Source organism: Meriones unguiculatus, chromosome 15, assembly GCF_030254825.1.
Source record: "Meriones unguiculatus strain TT.TT164.6M chromosome 15, Bangor_MerUng_6.1, whole genome shotgun sequence".
In the NCBI taxonomy this organism is placed as follows: Eukaryota; Metazoa; Chordata; class Mammalia; order Rodentia; family Muridae; genus Meriones; species Meriones unguiculatus.
In genome coordinates, this window is record NC_083362.1 from 41,908,204 (window position 1) to 41,930,352 (window position 22,149).

A 22,149-nucleotide genomic window follows, 5' to 3' on the forward strand; every position below is an offset into this window, starting at 1 on the left:
ACCCTCACATTTACATTAGTAAGGATATACACTTACAATACATTCACTACCTTACATAGGGTTTTGGAATATAGATTATTTGTTTTCCTAATTAGATTACTGCTTCTCCCTTCATATTCTTTATTGAAGTTTTTTTGCAGTCACTGTTTTGAGATAAATTGCTTCTAGATTGCCAGCTAAGAATGCTAATGTATTTGGAAAGGGGAAGTCAGGCATTACTGTAGAAGACATTTTTGACTCCATGATGTTCTTGTTATTAACATTGCTTTCTACCATTTAGTCAAAAGTAAAGTTTTTCTTTAATCTTTCCCTATCCCATGGATATGATTAAAGCTAGGGAGAGCTTTGTGGTTTTAGCAAATGTTTGTTGGATTAGCTACTTTGTTAGGTAACTAACAATTTGACACCTCTGGTGTAAAATTAATTGAGGCCCCTTCTCTGACCCCTCGACACTGCCAGGCTCTTTCATAGATTTCATTGTATCACCAGTGAATCGGTACAGTGGCTTTGTTATCATTATTAAATTAGCTTTTAACCTGGGACTGTCCTCAATGTCCTAGAATAACATCAGATGGAGGATCTCCCTTTAAACGGTGTTTCAGCAACCATGTTGCTTCTGTAATGTTTCTCTGACCTAAGATTTTTGGAAAGGAACTAGGTTTTTCTTCCTTTATAGCTTCAAAGTGTCTGCAAGAATTGGAAATTTGAATCTGTCTAGTGTCATGACCTCATCCCTATGGTATTTTTATGCTGTGGTCTTCGGTCATCTCACTTTCCCGTTGTTATCTGAGAGTAGTTATCTGTTAGGGAGTAAGGCACACAGTAGGCCATTAGTGATAAGTGGCCTGTTGTATTAGTTCTGTTAGCTAATTTAGCAAATGAGGAATTACTGTCATTTTGACACTGTCCACTGATTCATGTCATGGAATGCTGACTACCATGCACAATAGATGAATGCAATTGTTTTGGTAAAGTTGAGCATTACTGCACATCTTAGCATCATTTCTACACTCATGTACATGCTTTTGTAATACAGGTCCTCATGTATGCTGACAAGTACCACTAAGATATTTTCCCGCCATTTTTAGGTCTTGCTAAATTGCTAAGTCTAGATTTGAACTTGCAGTTCTCTCACCTCAGCCTCTTGAGTAGCAAAGATTACAAGAGTATGCTTTCACACCTAGCTGAGATAATTACTTCTAACAGTAAAGCTACAGGTAGTGATACTGTTTTGTTGAGCATGTGAATATACTTCCATTTGCAGCAGATTTATTAAGTTTTTAAAACATTGTGTTAGCAAAACTTTCAATTGTGATATAATAAATAAATGCTTCACTTGATATAGGAGATTTTTATAACTATATTGTTAGATAACTTATTTATGCTCTGCTTTTAAACGGTGAAAAGAAGCATTACTGTTTGGGTAGTGGCTAATATCATTTGAAGTAACAATTCTAGTGTAGACTGTGGTGGGCACTGTGTGTGACTTGATCTCAGTTTCTTTAGGTGTTCATATTGGCTCTTTTGCTTTGAAGCACAGTGATGTCATAAAGTTTCTTATATATGGTCTAGGTAAAATGATGTGTCTCCTGGACTTGCCTATCTCCTGTTTGTTCTTTAGAACGTCCCTCTGTGCTGTTGGACTAACGCTGACTGTTTCCCTGCAGCGTGGATCTGTGGCATCATTTCTATCACTGTCATTAGCCTGCTTTCCTTGCTGGGTGTGATTTTGGTTCCCATCATCAACCAAGGATGCTTCAAATTCCTTCTCACGCTCCTTGTTGCACTAGCTGTAGGAACAATGAGTGGAGACGCCCTTCTTCACCTGCTGCCCCATGTAAGACATCCTTTTAATGCTGAACGTTACACAGAAAGATACAGTGTTGAGTGTTCTTGAGGAGCACACCATGGTAATACAATTTATGTAATTGTATGTTCTTACAGGTTGAAGTTTTTCTACTTTTCACAGTTGTAATTGCAGTATTTTCAAATAAATTGAATCCCTGGGTTTTAAACGGGACCAGGAGGGACAGGTCATCTGATCTTTGTATATACGCTAGGAAAACCACTAGAAGAAATGTTGCCGTGGTTGTGCTATAGCCAGGGGGCACAGCGGGGGACTCCTTTGGCTCAGTCAGAGATTTGTTTTACTAAGTATTTGTGATCTAAGTGATACTAATTTATGTTTACAAAGGATTCAATACTGTTTGTTGTTTCTTTTGGCTTCATTCATTAATTTTTCTAACCCTTAGAGGCATTTGTTTAATCATGAAGTATAATATTTCCGGGCAATAAGCCAAGGAAATTAACCATAAGGCAACTCTCTGTCTTATAATATCAGTGAAGCACTTTGAGATTTAAAAAACATTCATGTATGGGATCTGAAACTTGGATCCTGTAAAAGGTCAAATTGAGAGGAAGGTGAAGGGCAGGAGGGGGAGGGGAAGGTTGTCTCATGTTTCCTCAGTTAGCTGGGAGATGTAAGTTCTGCTGTCCCATAGCATAGTAGAATGATTGTAGATGAGGGTAAAGTGAAGATAGGTGGACTGTAGTATAGGTAAGGAGATTGTGTGTGTGTGTGTGTGTGTGTGAGAGAGAGAGAGAGAGAGAGAGAGGGGACACCAGGTGTTTTTTTTCACCATAAAGAAATGATAAATGTTTAAGAACTTTATTATGACTTGAATATTATATAATACATGCATGTATCAAAATAGTCAAGTAACCCAGTAAGTCTGTACAATTTTTATGTACCAATAAAAAGTTTAAAATTAGAGTAAAAACTATAAGATGTTATAGTCAAAATTTGAAATGATTTCAGTTCTGTTCTTCATTATGTAATAGTCTCAAGGTGGACATGACCACAGTCATCAGCACTCACACGGACATGGTCATTCACACGAGCATGAGTCTGAGAAGTTTTTGGAGGAGTATGATGCTGTGCTGAAGGGACTTGTTGCACTAGGAGGCATTTACTTGCTGTTCATCATTGAACACTGCATCCGAATGTTTAAGCACTACAAGCAGCAGAGAGTAAGTGCTTTTCACGTGTTTGTTTTTTAGGTACAGGTGTAAATAAAAAGCATCTCTTTCTGAACACACAGTTTCTCTTAATTATGATCTTGGTATGTATTCCATCTCTATCCTTCTTTTTTTCCTTGCCTCTGATCTTTGTTACTTTTTGTCATTACATTTACTTTAGCATTTCTAATCAAGGAACAGCAGTGTCTGAGATAGCTTGTGTTTCATCAGACCTAGTGATTTAAGTAGAGTGGGAAAAGCTATTGACCAGTTTTTTTAATAAGTGTGTGTAAATGGAAACAGATCCTATCAGTTGTCTTTTACAGTTTTAAGTGACTTTCATTGTATTACCTTACAATGAACTATTTCATATAAAACTTTATTTATCTGAACTACCTCATTGGTAGTAGAAGTACCAAAAGGAAGAAGGGCTCAGGATAATAGGGCTCACTTCAAAGACAGTAGGAAAATGATGAGGGGGAAATAATGGAAGCAGTCTTTCTTAAGAATGATACCCTACTTGGGAGAAGATGGCTCAGCAACCTTGATTTTCATGCAGCTATCTGTGTCTGATGTTTCACATATGAAAACGTCCCCCAGAAAATTGGTATTATTCGTTGTGGTTAACTCTGTTCATGTTGGTTCACAGTGGCCTGAACAGCTTACGAGTCAGTCAGTGGTATGTTTGAGGTAGTGACATACAGATAGTCCCGATGTGTTATATTTATATATTAAGTAAAACTTTACTCCTTACAAGAGTTACAATTTTCTTCTATCTTGTTAATTTCAAATAATTTTTTCTGGGTAATCATAGTTTTGTTTGTTTGTGATTGTTGATTCACACACACATTTTTGTATGTATTCCCTTGAGACAAAATCAGCTTGGAAAAGTGAAATCTTGCCAACACATAGAACTAGCAAATACAATAAGTAAAATAAGCCAAACCGAGAAAGGCAAATGCTGCACACTCTCATATATTTATACCGACAGCTGTCACTTGCATGTAGAACAGTGGTTTCCAGAGATTGGGAAGACAAAAGTAAGAAGACCTAAACCCCAACTCAGAAAGAACACGTTCCAGTGTGTCATGGAGCCTGGTGACAACTGTAGTTAAGAATAATGTGGTGGATAGTTTGTGAAGAGGGGATCACAGACTTTTAATCATCCATAAACGATAAAGAGGGGAAATAGTAATTACCCTGCTTTGGTCAGTACAGACAGTGCATGTTTTGAAATACCAAACTGAACCCCATTGATATGTGAAATTACTCTGTTTTAGAAGAAAAGGACGCTCATTCATAAGGAAAGTAGCACAAAGCACTTGGAAGACACCACAGCCAGTCAAGTGCTTGGTATACAACAGAAGCCAAGTTCAGTCTCTCCAACCTACGCACAAGCTGGGCGTGGCGGAAAAAGCCGTAGTCCCACCAGGCTAGCCTAATAGGCAAGTTCCTGGCCGGTGAAAGACCCAGTGTCAAAAGAATAGAAAACGCTAGGTGGACGGCTCCTGAGGAACAATGCCTGGGACGGACCTCAGGCCTCTACAGATAGGCACCCACATAAGCACACCCATGCATGCATATCCACACATGCACAAGACTAGAGTAAAAACTGTGTTACAGAGTCTGTTGCACTCTGTTGGTCAAGGCCAGTCACAGTTCTCAGCCCTGGGATAGACCCATGTCCTTACAGGTCAGCAGGGTGCTCACCCAAGGGAGGAGGAATTGGTCAGTGCCTATCTTTGGAGACTGAAAGTAGCCATGTCAGGCAGGGGATGAGCACAGCCCAGGGGATGAGCTCATTTTCACCGCAGTGGAGTAAATGCTTCCTTAAGTCAGCATTTGAGAAAACCAGAAATGTTAATGGGAAGAGGTGTTAATAGTGGTAGTTAGTGACGAAATTAAGTAACAAAAAGCACACTGCTACGTGAAGAGGGACGATTTCAAGGCTAACTGGGCAGCAATTAATACATGAAATAGTTGAGGATCAGAGTATGTTCAGTGCCTGCTTACAAAGTCACAAGGAAGAATGGATGCTTTTATTGGCACACTTAAGAATTGGTGATTGTTGCATGTTTCCTTACTTGATCCTCACAAGATTGCTTCCATTTTGTAGGTGAGTTGTTTCCTATTTTGTGTTAATAAGCTTAGCCTTGCACATCTCAGAAGCAAGCTAGAGGTTGAGAGTTCTAGCTTAGGTTTGACCCTTTCAGTCATGCTATATCCAGAGAAGTGAGAGATTCTATTTTTGCTACTTTATCGTATTACAGAAGTATTACACACAGTATTTTCACATATTTTCATAGTTTAGTACCTTGCTACAATTTCTCTACACTCTAAAAGTAGACAAATTGAGCCAGTGAGATAGGTCAGTGGGTAAAGGAGCTTGTGGCCCAGCCCGAGAACTCTACCCAGGATCCATATGGTAGCAGGAAAGAGTCTCCCCCAGCTTGTCCTCTAACCTCCACACATATATTATGGCGTGTAAACGTGCACATGCACATGTGCCCACATAGACTTACATTAAATAAAGATGTAACGATAAATTTAAGACACAATAAGCTGTTACTGCTAGCATCCATTGCCTCCGATGGGGCTTAATGGGGCTATATTGTTACTCGTTACTGCTGCATATTTTATACTAATATAATATCTCCCCAACAGGGAAAACAGAAATGGTTTATGAAGCAGAGCACAGAAGAATCAACTATTGGAAGAAAGCTTTCAGATCATAAGTTAAACAGCACACCAGATGCTGATTGGCTGCAACTCAAGCCCCTTGCCGGTAGCCAACTATTCCAATGAGAAACTTAAAATTGTTTCTATGCAGGGTGTTTGAAATTTCTTTTCTTTGTACTTTTCCTAATGTGTTCTTCCTTAAATGTGAGTGTATCCTGTATTTGTTTACTTTAGTCAACTCCAGTGTTGATCAGATATATTAGGAACAGTGAAAACTTGCCATTTCTTAGTTTAAAAATATATGACTGAAATAAAAGAAAGGTCAGGCATGATGGCACTCACCCATAATCTCAGCATCTAGGAGGCTGAGGCAGCCTAGGCCACTTAGCAAGACCACTCTGTAGCAAACCCAGAACACAGAATGAGGCAGTCTTCTGAGTCAGTGTTAGAACTCTCCAGTCCCTGTGTCAGCCTTCCCAGTTCTGGGACACAGGCATGGATTACCATGCGCAGTGGCGGGTACTGTTTCTTCACAGTACACAGTTTCCTTCGTATGTAATTGGTTATAGAAGGAAAATGAAAAGTTGCCCCTGTGGGTAAAGGAGAATGTCTTGCCCTTGTATTTAAAACCCACATTCTGTTATCTAACAGATCAATGCATCTCAGACAGTTTTCAGAGAAAAAGTAAAGATTTCTTAACCTATTTTTTTCTCTCTCCCCACAACGTGTCAGGTTTTCAGCATAGATGGCACCCTTTCCTAGCTGTGGAACTCTCCCAGAAGACAGTTGGGAATTATCCAGGTCTTTACTAGAAATTATCTTTAAAAAGGATGTGGCCAGAACATCTGGTAGAGATCTCTGAGGGGTGTTGTCATTGGTGGAGCATGTAGAGAACTTTGCCGTCAGTTAACTGACTTGGGCAAGTTATTTAGATTTTAGCTGACAGACTTTAGAAAAATTATTCTGATGGAGTGCCTTTTAAAATACTTTAGGGAGATATATTCACTTAAGTGGTGTTCATCTGTTAACAGGTGAACCTGTTTTGCCCAGTTTAGATTAACACATACAAATGCATTTGCTAGATGAGCATATCCTTTATTCTAATGTAGGAACGGATGACTCGGTAGTTTCTGAAGATCGACTTAACGAGACTGAACTGACAGATATAGAAGGCCAACAAGAATCCCCTCCTAAAAATTACCCGAATGTGGAGGAGGAGAAAATCATGGATCATTCTCACAGTGATGGACTACACACCATTCATGAGCACGAGATCCATGTGACTGCACATAACCACCATGACAAGGAGAAGGCTGTGCTGAGGAAGCACAACCACCAGTGGCACCACAGACACGCCCATCATTCACACGGCCCCTGCCACTCTGGCTCAGACCTGAAAGAAACAGGAATAGCCAATATAGCCTGGATGGTGATCATGGGAGATGGCATCCACAACTTCAGTGACGGGCTAGCCATTGGTGAGTATCCTGAAGCCAGGGTTGCAATTGCTCTTTAAGCACGCTTTTCTTTTTCTACTGAGTTCATAAGGTGAAAATATACCCACAGTTTTTAAATACATTACTGCCATTTATTTTTCTCTAAAGGATATGGTATATGGAAGTAAAAAAAAAAAAAGAAATTTTAGTAGTTTTTGGTTCTCTGAAGCTAAACAATTGTCTGTAGTATATTTCTTAAATAACTTGCTTTCTCATTAAAGTGCAGTCATCTTACTGAAACTACTACTTTAACATCATATTTCAAATATGTAGACACAGCTACAAGAGACTAGTGTAATTTCAGTCTTGGATTTAATAAAGTTTTCACAGCTTTGGGAAAGTGAAGACAAGTTTCACATTAAAAGCCACCATAGCAAATTGACACACATTAGAACGTATGTGAACTTCGGATGCTGCTGCTGTGATGTAAACTAATGACTAATTTAGAACGTTAATATCAACAGGACAAGATTCTCTTTGGCATCTAGATTTTATTGATCATTTCTGAAGCAGAAGCCATATTTTTTTTATAATTGTAGCAGATATTGATACTAAATACAGACTTTTCCCAGTGGGATAAGCTCTTATACACCAATGTATATTTAAAAGCCAAGATGTGTGAGATGGGTGAGTTACATGTACTCTGAAAGTAGTTTAGATAGAAGGAACATCTCACTAACAAGAGTGGAAGAAGCAGGAGGCCTGAAGCTCATGTACTGTTCTCTGTGTTCATCTTCTCCAGGGGCCGCTTTCAGTGCTGGACTGACTGGAGGGATCAGCACCTCCATAGCCGTCTTCTGTCATGAACTACCACATGAATTAGGTATGAGCCTCAAAAGCCTCACCGCCTTTCCCTCCAATCTAGGCTTTTCTCAGTCGTAAAATACAATAAACCGCAAAGATGTTAAGATGGAAAATCTGCAGACAAGTCTAGAGTGCCGTCAATAGCCAGGCATATCCCAATATAAAAGACTGAAGGCACCTGCTCCCTGTGTCAGTGCTCATGTGATACTGTTAGGAAGGGTTGTACATGACTAAGTTGGTGATCATAAATTAAAAGGAAGTATCATTTCTCAAATCCCTGATTATGGTATTAAGCCTTTTTTATTTTATTTCATCTGTGTGTACATGATGTTCTTAAAGAAGCAGGGTTATGTTTGCTATTATATAATTGAAAATTGAACCAGGGGAACATAAAATATTCTTCACAGATGATGGAGAGATCACATTGTTATTCAAATAGTAAACAGAATGTTGTTTAAAGAGACTTGGGTGTGTGCATAGTCTCTAGAGAACTGGAAGTGGTCCTGGCTGTCACTAAGGAACTCCCGAGGGTTTGGAGTAATCCTTAACTTCTAATTATTTCTTTTTTCAGCCATAAAGTTAGATGTTTGGACGATTTCATGTGTTTGTGTTGTTCTAGAATTATTTTTTTTAAATAAAGTAGAACCCTCAAATAGTTTGAAGGCCTTTTTTCTTCCTTTCTATTTTTTTAATGTTTTCTTGCTTGTGGTTGTGTACTATAATCCCAGGATCCAAACTTTTTTTTCAGGTCCTTATTTTCCTGTTAATGTCAACTTTCCTCTCATTGTGAATAACCATCGTCTATGTTTATTTTATACTTGTTTTTATATTTTCTAAAAGCAGAGGTTTGGGGATTTGTTTTATTGAGATAGGATCCCACCGTGTAGCCCTGGCAGGGCTGGACCTTTCTGTGTAAATGACACTGATCTGAAACTTGTGTCAGACCCGCCCCACCTCCCAAGTACCACTGTGTTTGGCCAAAGCTCCCTTTCTGATTCTGAGTAGTGTGTTTTGGCATCAAGAAAATCCCATTTGAGAAATAAGTCATACTTTTGGACTCAGCCCAGATAAGGTATAGTGCTGTCCATTTTCCCATCTACTTCGAGTATATCAGAGATTAAACTTAATTCAGAATCAGTTCTCTGTAACGTGCTTAATTGTCAAAAGAAAGCTGACCATTCACTATATAAATTTATGTAGAATTTTCTTCTAGTTTTTATTCATTTTTATGTGTAGGCGTTTTGCCTGCATTGTATTTTTGTGTATTATTGTACATATCTAGTTCCCAAGGAGGTCAAAGAGGGTTTTGGATCCTCTGACTCTGGAGTTACAGATGGTTGTGAACCACCTTGTGGATTCTGGGAATCAAACCCAAGTACTGTAGAAGAGCATCCGGTGTTCTTAACTGCTGAGCTGTCTTTCTAGCCCATAGAAAATTTAAATATACAATAATAAAGAATAAAGGACATCAAAATAAACTCTTAAAAAATCTCAGTGATTATTGTTAGTAACTAAATTTTTTAACCCATTTATTGACAGCTTTGGCTGCCTCGTTTGTTGTGTGAATTAATATCTTTTGTCAGCAGGAACAAAGGAATACTGATTTATCTCGTGAAAATTCACATGCTTTGTCTAATACCCTTTGACTTAGTAAAAATACATAGCCTCTTTCTGAGGAGGAAAGTGGTATAAATTTGTCAAACTTCAGAGGCTTTCTGGCCTGGGGAAAGACTAGAACAGAGTTCTGAGTGAGATGTTTCACTCTATGCAGTCTGTAAGACTGCCCGACCTGTGTTCAGCTTACAGCTAACAGGACACACGCAGTCTGGACTGGGAGCTCCCTGTTACCAACAGAAGTCATGGTGGCCTACGGACTAGAAGATTCATGGTTGTGTTCTCTTTTTTCCTTTAGATTTCTAGCAGTCATAACAACAACAGTAGGCTCATTTATAGAGATTAATGAGCTTTTTAAAAACTTTCATGTGAAAAGGAAACAGTGTGGCATCTAGGAAATTTTGGCAAATCACAACAAATTGATTTGAAACTTGTTTTAACTAAAACTTTGTTTTAGCCAAAACTGAAACAGTGGTATTGAGAAAAGGACAGACATGTAAATCACTGAAGCATGGCTTAATGTCTCCATATATATGGAAGATTTTTTTTTCAACAAAGATAGAAAGAAAATTCTGCACAGATAGGATTCAACAAACGATGCTTCGATGTAGGATGTTCAGATGCAACGCTCTGCAAGAGAACCAAGACTGGCTAATTTTATGTCAGTTGACATGAGCTATGGTCATTTGAGAAGAGGGAACCCCAGTTGAGAAAATGCCTCTGTGAAATCTGGCTATCTGGCATTTTCTGGTTTTTTTTTTTTTTTTTTTTTCTTTTTCTTTTTTAGACAGGGTTTCTCTAGCAGCTCTGGCTGTCCTGGAACTGGCTCTGTAGACCAGCCTGACCTCAGACTCTAGAGATCAGCCTGCTTCTGGTACGGGAGGACACACTCCATTTCGGGTGATGCTACACCTGGCCAGGTGTCCCAAGTTGTATTTTTAAGCAGGCTGTGCATGCCATGTGGCACAGCCAGCCAGTAAGCAGCACTCTCCTTGAACCTATGCGTCCGCCCATACCTCCAGGTCATCACCCACACCTAGTTTGCACTCCTGCCCTGACTCTTCTAAGTGGTCTGTGACTGGTTATGAAAGCCAACGAAACCCTTTCCTCCCCAACTTGCTTTTGCTCCATGTAACCCTTGGACAAATAACTTAGGAGCTAAGGTAGAGAAGGTATAAAGGGAATAGTATTAGGTAGAAACTAGAGAGTGGCAGTGTTGAAGACATTGGAAGAACTTTTAATTTTCAACTAAATATAAAATAATTGAAAAATACTGCTTCTTATAGTTAATAGCAGTTTATTGGAATGTGAAAAAAAATACTTTGAAGCAGTTTCTCTTTTGTTAGCTTCTATTTGCTGTAGATGAGAACATTGTAGCCATGAGAGTGACAGAGCATACATGTTTAGATGCATAGATCTTAAGAGTCTTAAGGAAAGAACAGAGCCCCGTCAGTCGTCTATATAACACCGTCCATACACTGTTAATTGCTTGGTTGGATGCTTTATATTTAATAACTAGAACAAAGAAAACAGTTACAGTAAGTAAAGCTATACCTTGGACCCTTCAGCTTCAACAGTCTTATGTCCAGCAGCATTTGCCTATTCTGTTGGCATCTCTCTGAGTAATAATTAACTGCTTTCCCCAGTGTTCAGTGTTAGATGAAGAAAAAACAGCTTTCTTTTTAGTGTTCTCTTTTTGTTCTTGTTGCCGTCTGTTAAACTTGTATGTACTTAGATCTCTAGAGAAATAGCCCCAGGATTCTTCTTCTTGTGTATCTGCTCTCTTTGCAATATTGTGGATGCTCAGCTTGGCACTCATATGTACTATCTTGAACACATGGAAAATGCTGGGGGAAAACTCTTTACTTTCCTTATATCTTGAGGTTTTCATAAAGTCTTTATTGTAGTTTCTGGGGAAAATGTATACATAGCATAAAATATACTTTAAAAGGCTTTGACTGCTCTTCCAACTTTGGCCATTTTCCATTGAAGAATACAAATGAACTCTTGATTGTTACTTTAAAAAGGTCATGGGTATATTTATTTTCTCATTTTTATTGTTGTTTTTGCTGTTTTGAGACAGGGTTTCTCTGTGTAGTCCTGGCTGTCTTGCTTGGAACTTGGTCTGTAGGCCAGCTGGCTTCAAACTCAAAGGTCTACTCTGCCTCTGCTTCTCAAGTGCTTTGATTAAAGAAAGGCATGTGCTACACCTGGCTTTTAAACTGGCTCTGTATATACAGTTGCTTATCAGTTCGCATGCATATAGACTTATGTAGAACAATTGTATCACCTTGACAGCTTTTGCTCTACTATGTTGGTAATGATGTGTTTTTATAACGCATTCTTAACTTTTTATTGATAGTTTTTTCCACTCAAAGGTGTGCTTTCAAATCCTGTGGTTTTAAACTCTCCCATGGTGTCTGAATTGCAGGTGATTTTGCAGTTCTTCTGAAAGCAGGCATGACTGTAAAGCAAGCAATTGTGTACAATCTCCTCTCTGCCATGATGGCTTACATAGGAATGCTCATCGGCACAGCTGTTGGTCAGTATGCCAATAACATCACACTCTGGATCTTCGCAATCACAGCAGGCATGTTCCTCTATGTGGCATTGGTGGATATGGTAAGATGCTTTAGATAATATTTCTGTTGTACTAAACTTGCAAATAGAATGCAGCCTTCAGAAATGGAAGACATCTTTGGAAGTGGTTGGAAATGGCAGTGTATTTTTTTAAAGAACATGACCAATTTTAAAGACTGTGACATTAAGTCATAATTAGGGAAAGCATTTACTGTAGGATTTCTTTGGAGATGCTGAAAATTTCTAACTAAGCATTGTGCAACATCTCAGGTAGGATGTAGAAATGTGATTACAGAATAGTGGTATTTCTAAGCAGCCCTGTGATGTTGTGGTGGGACACTGTGTTGTCACATAACAGAGTCTTTAGAGGTTGCTTTATTGGCAAGAAGAAGAAAGTAGACTGTGCGTGCCAGCCTTTATGACTGATTTTAAAGGTAATAACAGCAGCAGTTGTTTCATTTTCATTTTACTCCAAATACCTCAGACAGTATTTCTGTGGAACTATCAGTTTCTGTAGGTTTCAGTTTTACATTTTAAGTAGTTAGCACTTTCACTTTTCTTCCTGGCAAGGTATATCAGACACTCACAAAACTTTCAGCTCCATCTAAGAATAATACCCCTCAGTTCCTATACGACCTGCCAGACTTCCATTTGTCACCATCCTGGATATCTGTGCTTGCTTCCCTTTCCACCCTTGCACCACTTCCCCTCTCTTGCGTCATAGAGCACCTTTCCTGAGGGCAGAAACTGCTGCTACTGCAGACAGGCTGCTTTGCTTCTCACTCCTTAGGCGGCACTTTGAGTCTGCTTCTCAAGCGTAGAACCCACCAGTCCCAATGTGCTCTCTCTCCTTGGCACTTGGGTCTTGATCTGTTGCCATCACGCTGAGCATTTGACCTTCGTGGGGAGATGGCTCTAGGCAGACCAGCATTATTGCCATCATTATTAGGTGCTGGATAACAGTACTGGAAATGCAGTGCACAGCCCCTGTGAACGAAGGTGGTCTGACACACATAAAGAATAAACAAAAATGTTTATTCTTTGAACTTCTTCCCCAGTTATTCCTAGCTCCTTCTCTAGCTTAGAGCAGAGTCATGTACTATATTTGGAACTATAGAGAAGCAGGCTGAGAAGAGAATTAGGGAAGCTGTTTCTGATAGATTAAATAAAATGGAATGAGCTAATGGGATAAGCTAATGGGGAGAGAAAGCTATATTATATAAATGCAGCTTTATTGGATCAGCAAGGGAGGGGGAAGGAAAGTGGGGAAAGAGAGAGAGAGCAGGAAGGGAGATAAGGCCCTATGGAACCAAAATGTCTGGATTATATAGTCAAAGCTGGAAAGAGAAGCTCCACTCCTAGGTAGAGGGTAGGGTAGGCCAGCCATGCCCTACAGTAGCTAGGGACTTAACAGTTTCACTTTGCTTTTTCAATAATAGGAAATCTGGACTTAGTTTTAAAGAACTTGGAAGTGTTTATTGGGAGCAAGAGGAACAGGTATATGAGGTCCTCAGTCCAATGGTGACAGAATCCCTCTAGTAATTAGTTCTACTCTGGGTCTTGTGTTCTGAGGAAATAACTGAAGACATGGCCATCTATACAGTAAACAAGCTAACAGCATAGACCTGTTCTCTGCAAGGACTCAGTTGTATCAAAGACATTCTAATGTTGACATGGAAGGAAACAAGCCCCCTGCGGAAATTTCCTAGCACATTATGATGCCTTTTCTAATTAGGAAAAAGGTATTTAAGAATGGCATCCAGGGCCAGTGAGAACTCAGCAGATAAAGGCACTTGCCACCAAGCCTGGTGACCTGAGCTTCCTGGGTGAAACTTTCTGGAGGTCAGGACACCCTGAGTTCTCAAGGTAGATGGAAAGAACCAACTGCTTACTGCAACTTGTCATCTGACCTCCACAAGTGCACTGTATCACACACATAATTACTCTCACACAAATTAAGTGAATGAAATCGATTTTAAACCTTAAAATGGTTTAATGGGGGATAATGTAAGCATTGTCAGGTACAATATGCTGCTTGTGAATTTGGAAAACCAAACAGGGCTGCAGCAGTAGAATAACAGAACTGCATTTTTATTAGAAAGACTGCCTTGACCACAGGGAAGATTGCCTACCTAAAGCTATCTGAAGGCTTCAGGCAGGTGCTGGCTTCCAAAGGAGCCTCCGTGGAAATAATTTCCCACCCTCCTTCCCTCTTCTCCTCCCCCACTTCTTCCTTCCTTCCTTTCTTTCTTCCTTCTCTCCTTCCTTCCTTCTTCTGTGGGTTTGGTGTGGTGTGGTGTGTGTGTGTTTTACAGATGGTCATACCTAACAAAGGGCCTTAGAAATACCAAGTAGGCTATACCCCAGAGCCCCTCGTACACCTGATGTTTGTGAATATTCGTAAGTGCTGTGTACCAGTAGACACTGGCCAGCTTTTTGCTATAATTATGGCAGTTGTGGCAATCACATAAAACTTTAGAATGGCAAAGGCCCAGCATTGTTTTGGTCTCATTGCCTACAGGAATCCAGAGGGCATATCTGTGAAACATTCTGTATGTTATTTATGCTTCAATATTAAGGGAAATCAGAAGGAAAAGTTTTTCTAACAATAAAAACTTAGAGAAAGGAAGACAAACTATGTAGTAAATACACACTTACTAGAACTGGATATGTAAAGTTGTCAGATTGTAAACTTTACACATTTTCAATGTCTTTGTTCAGCTTCCAGAAATGCTGCATGGCGATGGTGACAATGAAGAGCATGGCTTTTGTCCAGTCGGGCAGTTCATTCTTCAGAATTTAGGACTGCTGTTTGGATTTGCCATCATGCTGGTGATCGCCCTCTATGAAGACAAAATTGTGTTTGACATCCAGTTCTGACCATTCCCGGTTTCTTTGTTGATTGCGAGAACGTTGGTGCAGCTTGCCCCGTTCCTTGTACTGTATGCACATTGCTCAGAGAATCCAGTGGCCCGCACCACTCACAGGTTCTGTAGATTTGAGCCTAACCATAAAAGACTGGTGCTCAGTACTGTTTGCTCTGCATGAATGGGGCTTTTAAAAACAAAGTTTGTAATAAAGACAGGAGAAAATGGGACTCCGTGAACCAATACTGATAGAAGTTTAAGACTTTAAAAAGAGAGAGAATCATATAAAACACTAGTCTTTTTATTAGTAGAAACTTCTGTGGCTATGCAGAAATAGAAATTAAACCAAAAAAATCATTTAAATTTAAAAAGTATTTTAAATGGACTTTGAGCAGACATTTTTGTGTGTGTGCTAAGAATGGACTTTAGTGCCCTTTAATTCAGCTACATATATGCATACGGGAATAATAGGGATCAACTTGACACAACTTTGAAATTGTATAAAGTCGACGTTAGGAACTAGGGGAAGCCCGGGCTGCGTTAGAAGATGAATTTAGCATAGGGAAAAGCCCTTATTCTTGAATCTAGAGTTACTATTTTTGTATATATTTGCATAGTGTTCAGACTTGCAGCCTAAACTACTGAAATTTGTGACTGTATGTTTGTGTGAACTTCAGTTTAATGAAATATTCATAATGGTTCTTTGCATCACTATGCTTGGTGTTGGGGTTTTTTTAACTTTGTTTTTATTTGGGGGCCGAGTCAGAGCATGTAGTCAGATACCTTTTTCTTAAAATCACCACTCTAGAAAATATCAGAGAAGTGGCATTCCTTTTCCCTAGGACTAGCTAGGCTAATTGGAAGTTTGAAGTTCTGCGTGTTCATGTGACTTACCAGTTTGACACTGGAACTCAGAGCACATGCTGTGGCTGGTAGTAAAATCCGAGTCTGCCATGCCTGTAGTCTCTCCATATAAGATGTCGGATAAACAGTTACTGCACTGGTACCATAGCCACTTTGGTACCACGTACATGACTAAGCCAAATCACTTTATCATTTTGTGCCAAGAGACGTTGTTGGTGCCTGCTCCGGAATAGTCTGTGTTTGGGTGCCTGTTCTTACACCACTGGTCAGATGAGGTATGACAAGTGTAAGTCATGTTTAGCCTGAACTGTGACTCGGTAGCTCATGGACTAGTCATGTGCGTACAACTGTTTACACCTCCTGCCACTCGCTCTTACGCAGGTAAACTTTCTGAACCATGTGCAGCTAGCTTTATTTTAACTGCTTGGCAGCCAGGATAACCCTGGGAGAAAACAAACTACGAAAGCCAAACCCTGTCCATTCCATTTTAAATGTTTTTATTCAGTCCCTTTGCCAGTTCTTTTCCTCTTACTCTGAATTTTTTTAAGACGAAAACCAAGCTTTGAGAGCGGCGTGTGCATCCAGGTGTCAGCAGGCGAGCGCCAGCATCTTGGTTAGGGCTCTTAGGCGGTCCTTCTGTGGTTTACAGCAGTTGTCTTTTCCGAGCCCTCCTTGCAGTAAGCGGCTTTATACACCCGTTTTCATCACTTCCCTCACTGCCTGGCCTTGCAAGCAGCCTTGCTAAAAGGGGCTGGCGTACTGAGCACTGCCAACTCCAAGTGACTCTCATAGTTTGCTCTCAAAACCAAGATGCGTTTGTATTTCATTGTTGAGTTTTATACCCAAGGAGGATTATGCATTTCAGCATTAAATCTGCTTCATTTAAAACAACAGCTGGAATGTACTCCCATTCTAAAATGCCTCATTTAAAGCTGATCGGTTATGCCTACAGTATACAAATGAATGGTATCTTTCTTTGTTAGAATTTCTTAACCATTTAGGAGGGCTTTAACAGTTGCTGCTAGTATTTTGATAGGGTTCCACCAGAATTTAGTTTTTACATCATTCTCATGTATGGTTTCAGGTCTCACTCGACAATCCTAATTCCACTACATTTCTGTTTGGCTCCAACATTCCACTTAGCTTGACCAGTCTAGTTTTAACATGCTTGTTGGAGGTCACCAATGTTACTTGTACAATGCTGTCACCATGTGACATCCATATGGATTTTGGTGTATATCACATTGCATTCAATCAGCTGTGATTATGCTTAGAAATACAATAGTAACTAGATGCAGTGTGAACCTTTTCCATTAACAGTAAGTCAGTGGCTTAAATGTGATTATGGTCCTGCAAGGTGATACTTGCGAAAATATCTAGACATTTTTTTGTTGTTGTAACTGAATCATTTTTTTTAAATTTATAAAGCTGGAAGTGATCAAATGCTGTTTTTTCATTGTCAACAGTGGCGTGTCATTTTATATATGTTCCTAATGCTTAATGGAACTCTCCCAAAATAAAGTGATTCAAAAAAGAGAAAGTGTGCTGATGTGCTTTTCAGTCTCGGTATCAGAACATTAAGTTTGAATCTTCATGACACTTTAAAAAGAGACCAGAATAAGTCATAATTAAGAATGTTAATTAAGTTTTATTAAGCCAAAACAAAATGTAAACAATAAAATATGTTCTACTCAATCTAACAAGAAGTAGGAAGAGATGGCGAGACCTTCAGGTTATGAGTTCAGCTGACACAGCAGCGCCACACCCCGTCCGATCCAGTGTTCCTTGGGTTGGTCGGAGGGAAGGATCATGGCGATGACGAAATTCGTGGAGTGGCCAGTGGTGGAAAGCGTGCCCCTCCTCTCGCTTGTCTTATACAGCGGAGCAATGTAACTCGGCCGGTGGGGTATGTCTGACCTCTTACAGGGTTTTAGCCACATCTGGAAGAAAGTGCAAACACCTGGTTAAGTCTGAGCCTCTATGCTGGCATGTACTTTAGCTGCTGTGAGCGACCCAGAGGAAGGTTCCAGAGAGGTCTGTGCGAAATGGTTGTTCAGATACGAAGACTCCTAACTAGCTCAGAACACTCTACAAACAAAAACAGTTCGCCTCTGTTTAGAAACCTGTTGTGTAGTTCAGATTCTGTTCGCTTTGAGTGAGTTTATTGGGCTAGCCTGGGACATGTTTTCATCTTTACTCTTTCTACAAAGAAAATACTATTCTTAGTGGACCATATGACCCGCATTTCTGTTGAGCTGTCTGGTTTCTCAGCAGGTTGTATGGAATGTTTTTATAGTAAGCAGTTAACATATATAAAATACTGCATTGTGCCATTACAAAGACACTAATACTTGAAAAAAAATTACCCAACGGTTCATCACTTGTTCACTTTGTTTTTCTGGGGGTGATTTCTGGAGTTTTGTTTTTGTTTTTTGTTGTTTTTTTTTTTTCTGGGTCTTTTAGTAACAAAACTAAATTTAATATAGTCTCAAAGAGAGGTACCACTATTTATACTCAGAATCATAACTTTTTTTATTTGAAACCAGTACATTCTGAAGAGATTTGTTTGTTTATAACACCTGCTCGGCATTGTTGATAGTATGCATACTATGCTGTGTTTAACAGCTGTAATCCAGACAAGGTGGCTCTAGACACACACCCAGCCTCCTCCACAAGAACCAGAGTAAGCCTGGAGAGCCACAGCTAGGAATGAATGACTGGGGAAACACTGAATTCAGTGTCAGCATACAAAAACCCTGTAAGATCCAGACCTGGGATAGCAATAGGGCAAGAGAAACAGAACAGACTACCAGGCGCCCAGTTCCACAACTCGGATGGGCTCACCTCCAGGAAATGCCCAGCATGGACACTGAAGTTCCCAGGTTCTTTCAGGTAGACAGCCCAAGAAGAGGCCTGAAATTCGCACAAGTTGGCTTCACCCTTGAGTAGACCCCCAGGGTGCTATAATCAGTCGTCAATCTGAGAAGGGACCCTGATTGAGTGGATTGCTCTGAGGGCCGAAACCCTCACAAACTCCCATCTCTGGAATGGCCATAGCCATTCTCTGCCACACTGGCTTAGCTTAGCAAATTTGTTCAACATTCTGAGGTTACTAAATGGTGATGAAGAGTATGATTCAGAGGGAGCCAAGGGTGCCCTCTACAAGAACCAGGGTGTCAAGGAGCCTGCCTGTGGCTTGAGCTCTGATGTGACATGATGCCCCAGGGAAGAGTGAGAAATACTTCATTGCCTCCAGCCTATGTAATCCCAGCCAAATCACCCCCCTTCCATCTGTAGCCCTGGCCCCCCTGGCCCCGGATCACAGCCCAGGCAAGTCTCAAGAAACTAGACAGTGCTGCTGTGACCATTTGAATAAAATAAGTGGGAAGGAGAAAGCCCTTACAGCTACATTACCCTCAGTCTACACAGGCAAAGGGAGAGCTAAAAAAGCAGCCCGACATACCTGCTGTCCCTCCTGGTAGAGAGATTTTGCCTGACCTTGGCCTTGACCCACTCACTGACACTCAGTCACTGATGGGCACTGCTGCTGAAACAATATGGAAAAAAAAAACAAACAAACTCCTGGAGCCACAGAAATACTTTTTCCCAGGAATGCACAGTTGGGGACCCTCTGAGATCCTGCTCTGTCACTCCCTGTGAAGCAGCTGGACCTGTGTCAATCAAAAGAGTGCTCAGACCCCTCACCATTGTTGGAGCAGCCAAGGCTGAAGCGTTCAAATAACAAAACCAACATCAACAGTATCTAAGCCCCACCACTGGATGGGGACCAGCACTCCCACTGTAGGAGGGACCATAGAGGGTGCACGCCATCGCTCCTGCTATGGGAGGAACCATATAGGGGATACTCCACTCACATTGTTACCTGCTCACACCTACCTAAAGAGTGTCCCTCATGGGTAATCCATTGACAGAAGGTCTGACTCTCTTAAGTACATGCTCTACCCAAACTTAATAACAACAGTCAAAGAAGCTACAAGGGTGCTGCAGGACCAGCTGGAAAGGAACTCAGCAAAGCTTAATGAATTGATACCCCAGCACAATCTTTAAGAGAAAGTCAGATTCTAAGAAAGCTATCCCGTATAAGTGATAGAGATAATCCATTTCACTAGATGCACAGATTTCAACATACACATGAGAAGTAGTTTAAATATTTTAAAGGAATACATCTAAAAATAACTCCCTAGTAACAGACTCCAAAGATGCTGAGGTTGATGACATGTCTGATAGATTAAAAATAATGATTATCAAAGGGCTAAGTGAGAGGTCTAGAGGTGTGGGTGTTTTCCTAGCATGCATAAAGTCTTGGGGTCAATCCCCAACACCACACAAAGCCTGGCATGGTGACATAAACCTGTCATCCTAACTTTTGGAGGACGGAGGGAGGCTCAGAAATTCAAGGTCATCCTCAGTATACTATAGAGTTCCAGTCCGGCTTGAGCTGTATGAACCCCTGTATAACACAACAAAGATAAAGCTCATGACAAATGAGAGTTGAGAAGATGTAAATAAGAAACAAATTAGGAAGACAATATAGATATGAACGAGGAACTCATCAGAGATAGAATGATTGTTGTGAGTTCAAGGCCAGCCTGGCATACACAGTAAGATTCTCAAAAGTCAAAGAAATGCATCTGCAAGTCTCCAAATCAGACTAGCTGAAGCAGATATACTGAATATTGATCTTTCAGAATGTCATCTCATGAAAAAAGAGAGAGAAAGAGAACAAGACAGAATAAAACAGGACAGGAACCTACCACAGAGGATCATTGAAAGACTACCAATCAAGGTGTCAAAGCAGATGCTGAGACTCATAGCCAAACTTTGGGTAGGTTCAGGGAACTGTATGAAAGAAGAGGGAGATAGAAAGACCTGGAGAGGACAGGAGCTCCACAAAGAGAGCAACAGATCCAAAAAATCTGGGCATAGGGGACTTTTCTGAGACTGATACTCCAACCAAGGACCATGAATGGAGAAAACCTAGAACCCCTGCACGGATGTAGCCCATGGCAGCTCAGTCTCCAAGTAGGTTCCTTAGTAATGGGAACAGAGACTGTCTCTGACATGAATTCAGTGGCTGGCTCCTATCAGTGGAATTGGGGAGAGCTATGGGAGGAGATGAGGGAAGGAGGGTAGGATTGGGAGCAGATGAGGGAAGGGGCTATAGCTGGGATACAAAGTGAATAAACTGTAATCAATAAAAAAATAAATTCATTGAAAACAAACAAAAACCATAGGGAACATTACAAAATGCCATTGGGAGCTAGCATTTCTGAATAAAAGTGTTATTACATTGTACATTACACTTTTTGGTTTCTGAGAACTGCATGGCAATTAGATTTTGAAAGTTTGGAATTCCATTTTGTAATTTATTCCACTGAATCTGACAAATCATTCTCATGTTGTATATCACTCATTTTGTATTAAATGGGATCCTTGTGGCTAGTATGAGGCATGTGAACCTTTAAAATAAAACAAACAAACAAACCCCAAAGTGAATAAACTGTAATTTATAAAAAAATAATTAATTAAAAAACTATAGGATCTTTATAACACTACTAAAAGATCAAATACCTACATAATTGGCATACTTGAAGGAGAAAAAAATTAAAGACTAAGGGCACTGAAAACCTATTCAATAAAATAAGAGCCGAGTGCTTTCCTAGTCTTTGAAAACATGGGTATTTGTGTATAGAAAGGAGGTCTTAAACCCCCACATTACATACTACAGTCAAGATACCAAAAGTATAGTACAAAATAGGTGTGGGGGGATGCACTATGTGCTCATATGTACATCTGCACATGTACCGAGAGGCCAGAAAGATACTACACACTACATAATACATCTTGCTGTATTATGTTCCATCTTGGATTTTGAAACAAGTCTGTCATTCGGCCTTAAAGCTCACTGGCCAGCAAGCTCCTGGATCTGTCTGTCTCCATCCACCAACATGGATGCAGGTGTTTGCTGTACCTGGGCTTTCTTAGGTGCTAGGATTTGAACTCAGGTCTTCTTGCATTTACACCAAGTGCTCCTACCCATGAAGCCATCTCATTGCTCCCAGACATTTTAAGACTTGCAAGAGCAAAACACCAAATCACACCGAAGGGAAGCCCTAGTCAACTACCAACAGAATTCTCAGCAGAAATTCTACAGTCCGAAAGGACATGACATAACATATTTGATTCTGGAAAAAAGATTGTACTCA

General features: G+C 40.2%; 2 protein-coding genes across 3 annotated transcripts in view; one reads left to right on the top strand and one right to left on the bottom strand.

The window, feature by feature from the left end:
- The window catches only part of Slc39a10 (solute carrier family 39 member 10), a 46,965-nt gene extending 29,503 nt beyond the window's left edge, over positions 1 to 17,462 (top strand). For both annotated transcript variants that reach the window (XM_021660606.2, XM_060368355.1), the window contains exons 4-10: positions 1,668 to 1,837; positions 2,842 to 3,030; positions 5,683 to 5,803; positions 6,807 to 7,175; positions 7,936 to 8,016; positions 12,043 to 12,233; positions 14,913 to 17,462. In XM_021660606.2, coding sequence (XP_021516281.2) covers positions 1,668 to 1,837; positions 2,842 to 3,030; positions 5,683 to 5,803; positions 6,807 to 7,175; positions 7,936 to 8,016; positions 12,043 to 12,233; positions 14,913 to 15,071 — 1,280 coding nt within the window. In that variant the 3' untranslated portion in view covers positions 15,072 to 17,462. The remainder of the gene's footprint in view (positions 1 to 1,667; positions 1,838 to 2,841; positions 3,031 to 5,682; positions 5,804 to 6,806; positions 7,176 to 7,935; positions 8,017 to 12,042; positions 12,234 to 14,912) is intronic.
- Positions 17,463 to 17,612: 150 nt separating this feature from the next.
- The window catches only part of Dnah7 (dynein axonemal heavy chain 7), a 253,456-nt gene continuing 248,919 nt past the window's right edge, over positions 17,613 to 22,149 (bottom strand). Inside the window, exon 65 of the mRNA XM_060368356.1 lies at positions 17,613 to 17,862. Within this exon, the coding sequence (XP_060224339.1) occupies positions 17,656 to 17,862 (207 nt within the window). The 3' untranslated portion in view covers positions 17,613 to 17,655. The remainder of the gene's footprint in view (positions 17,863 to 22,149) is intronic.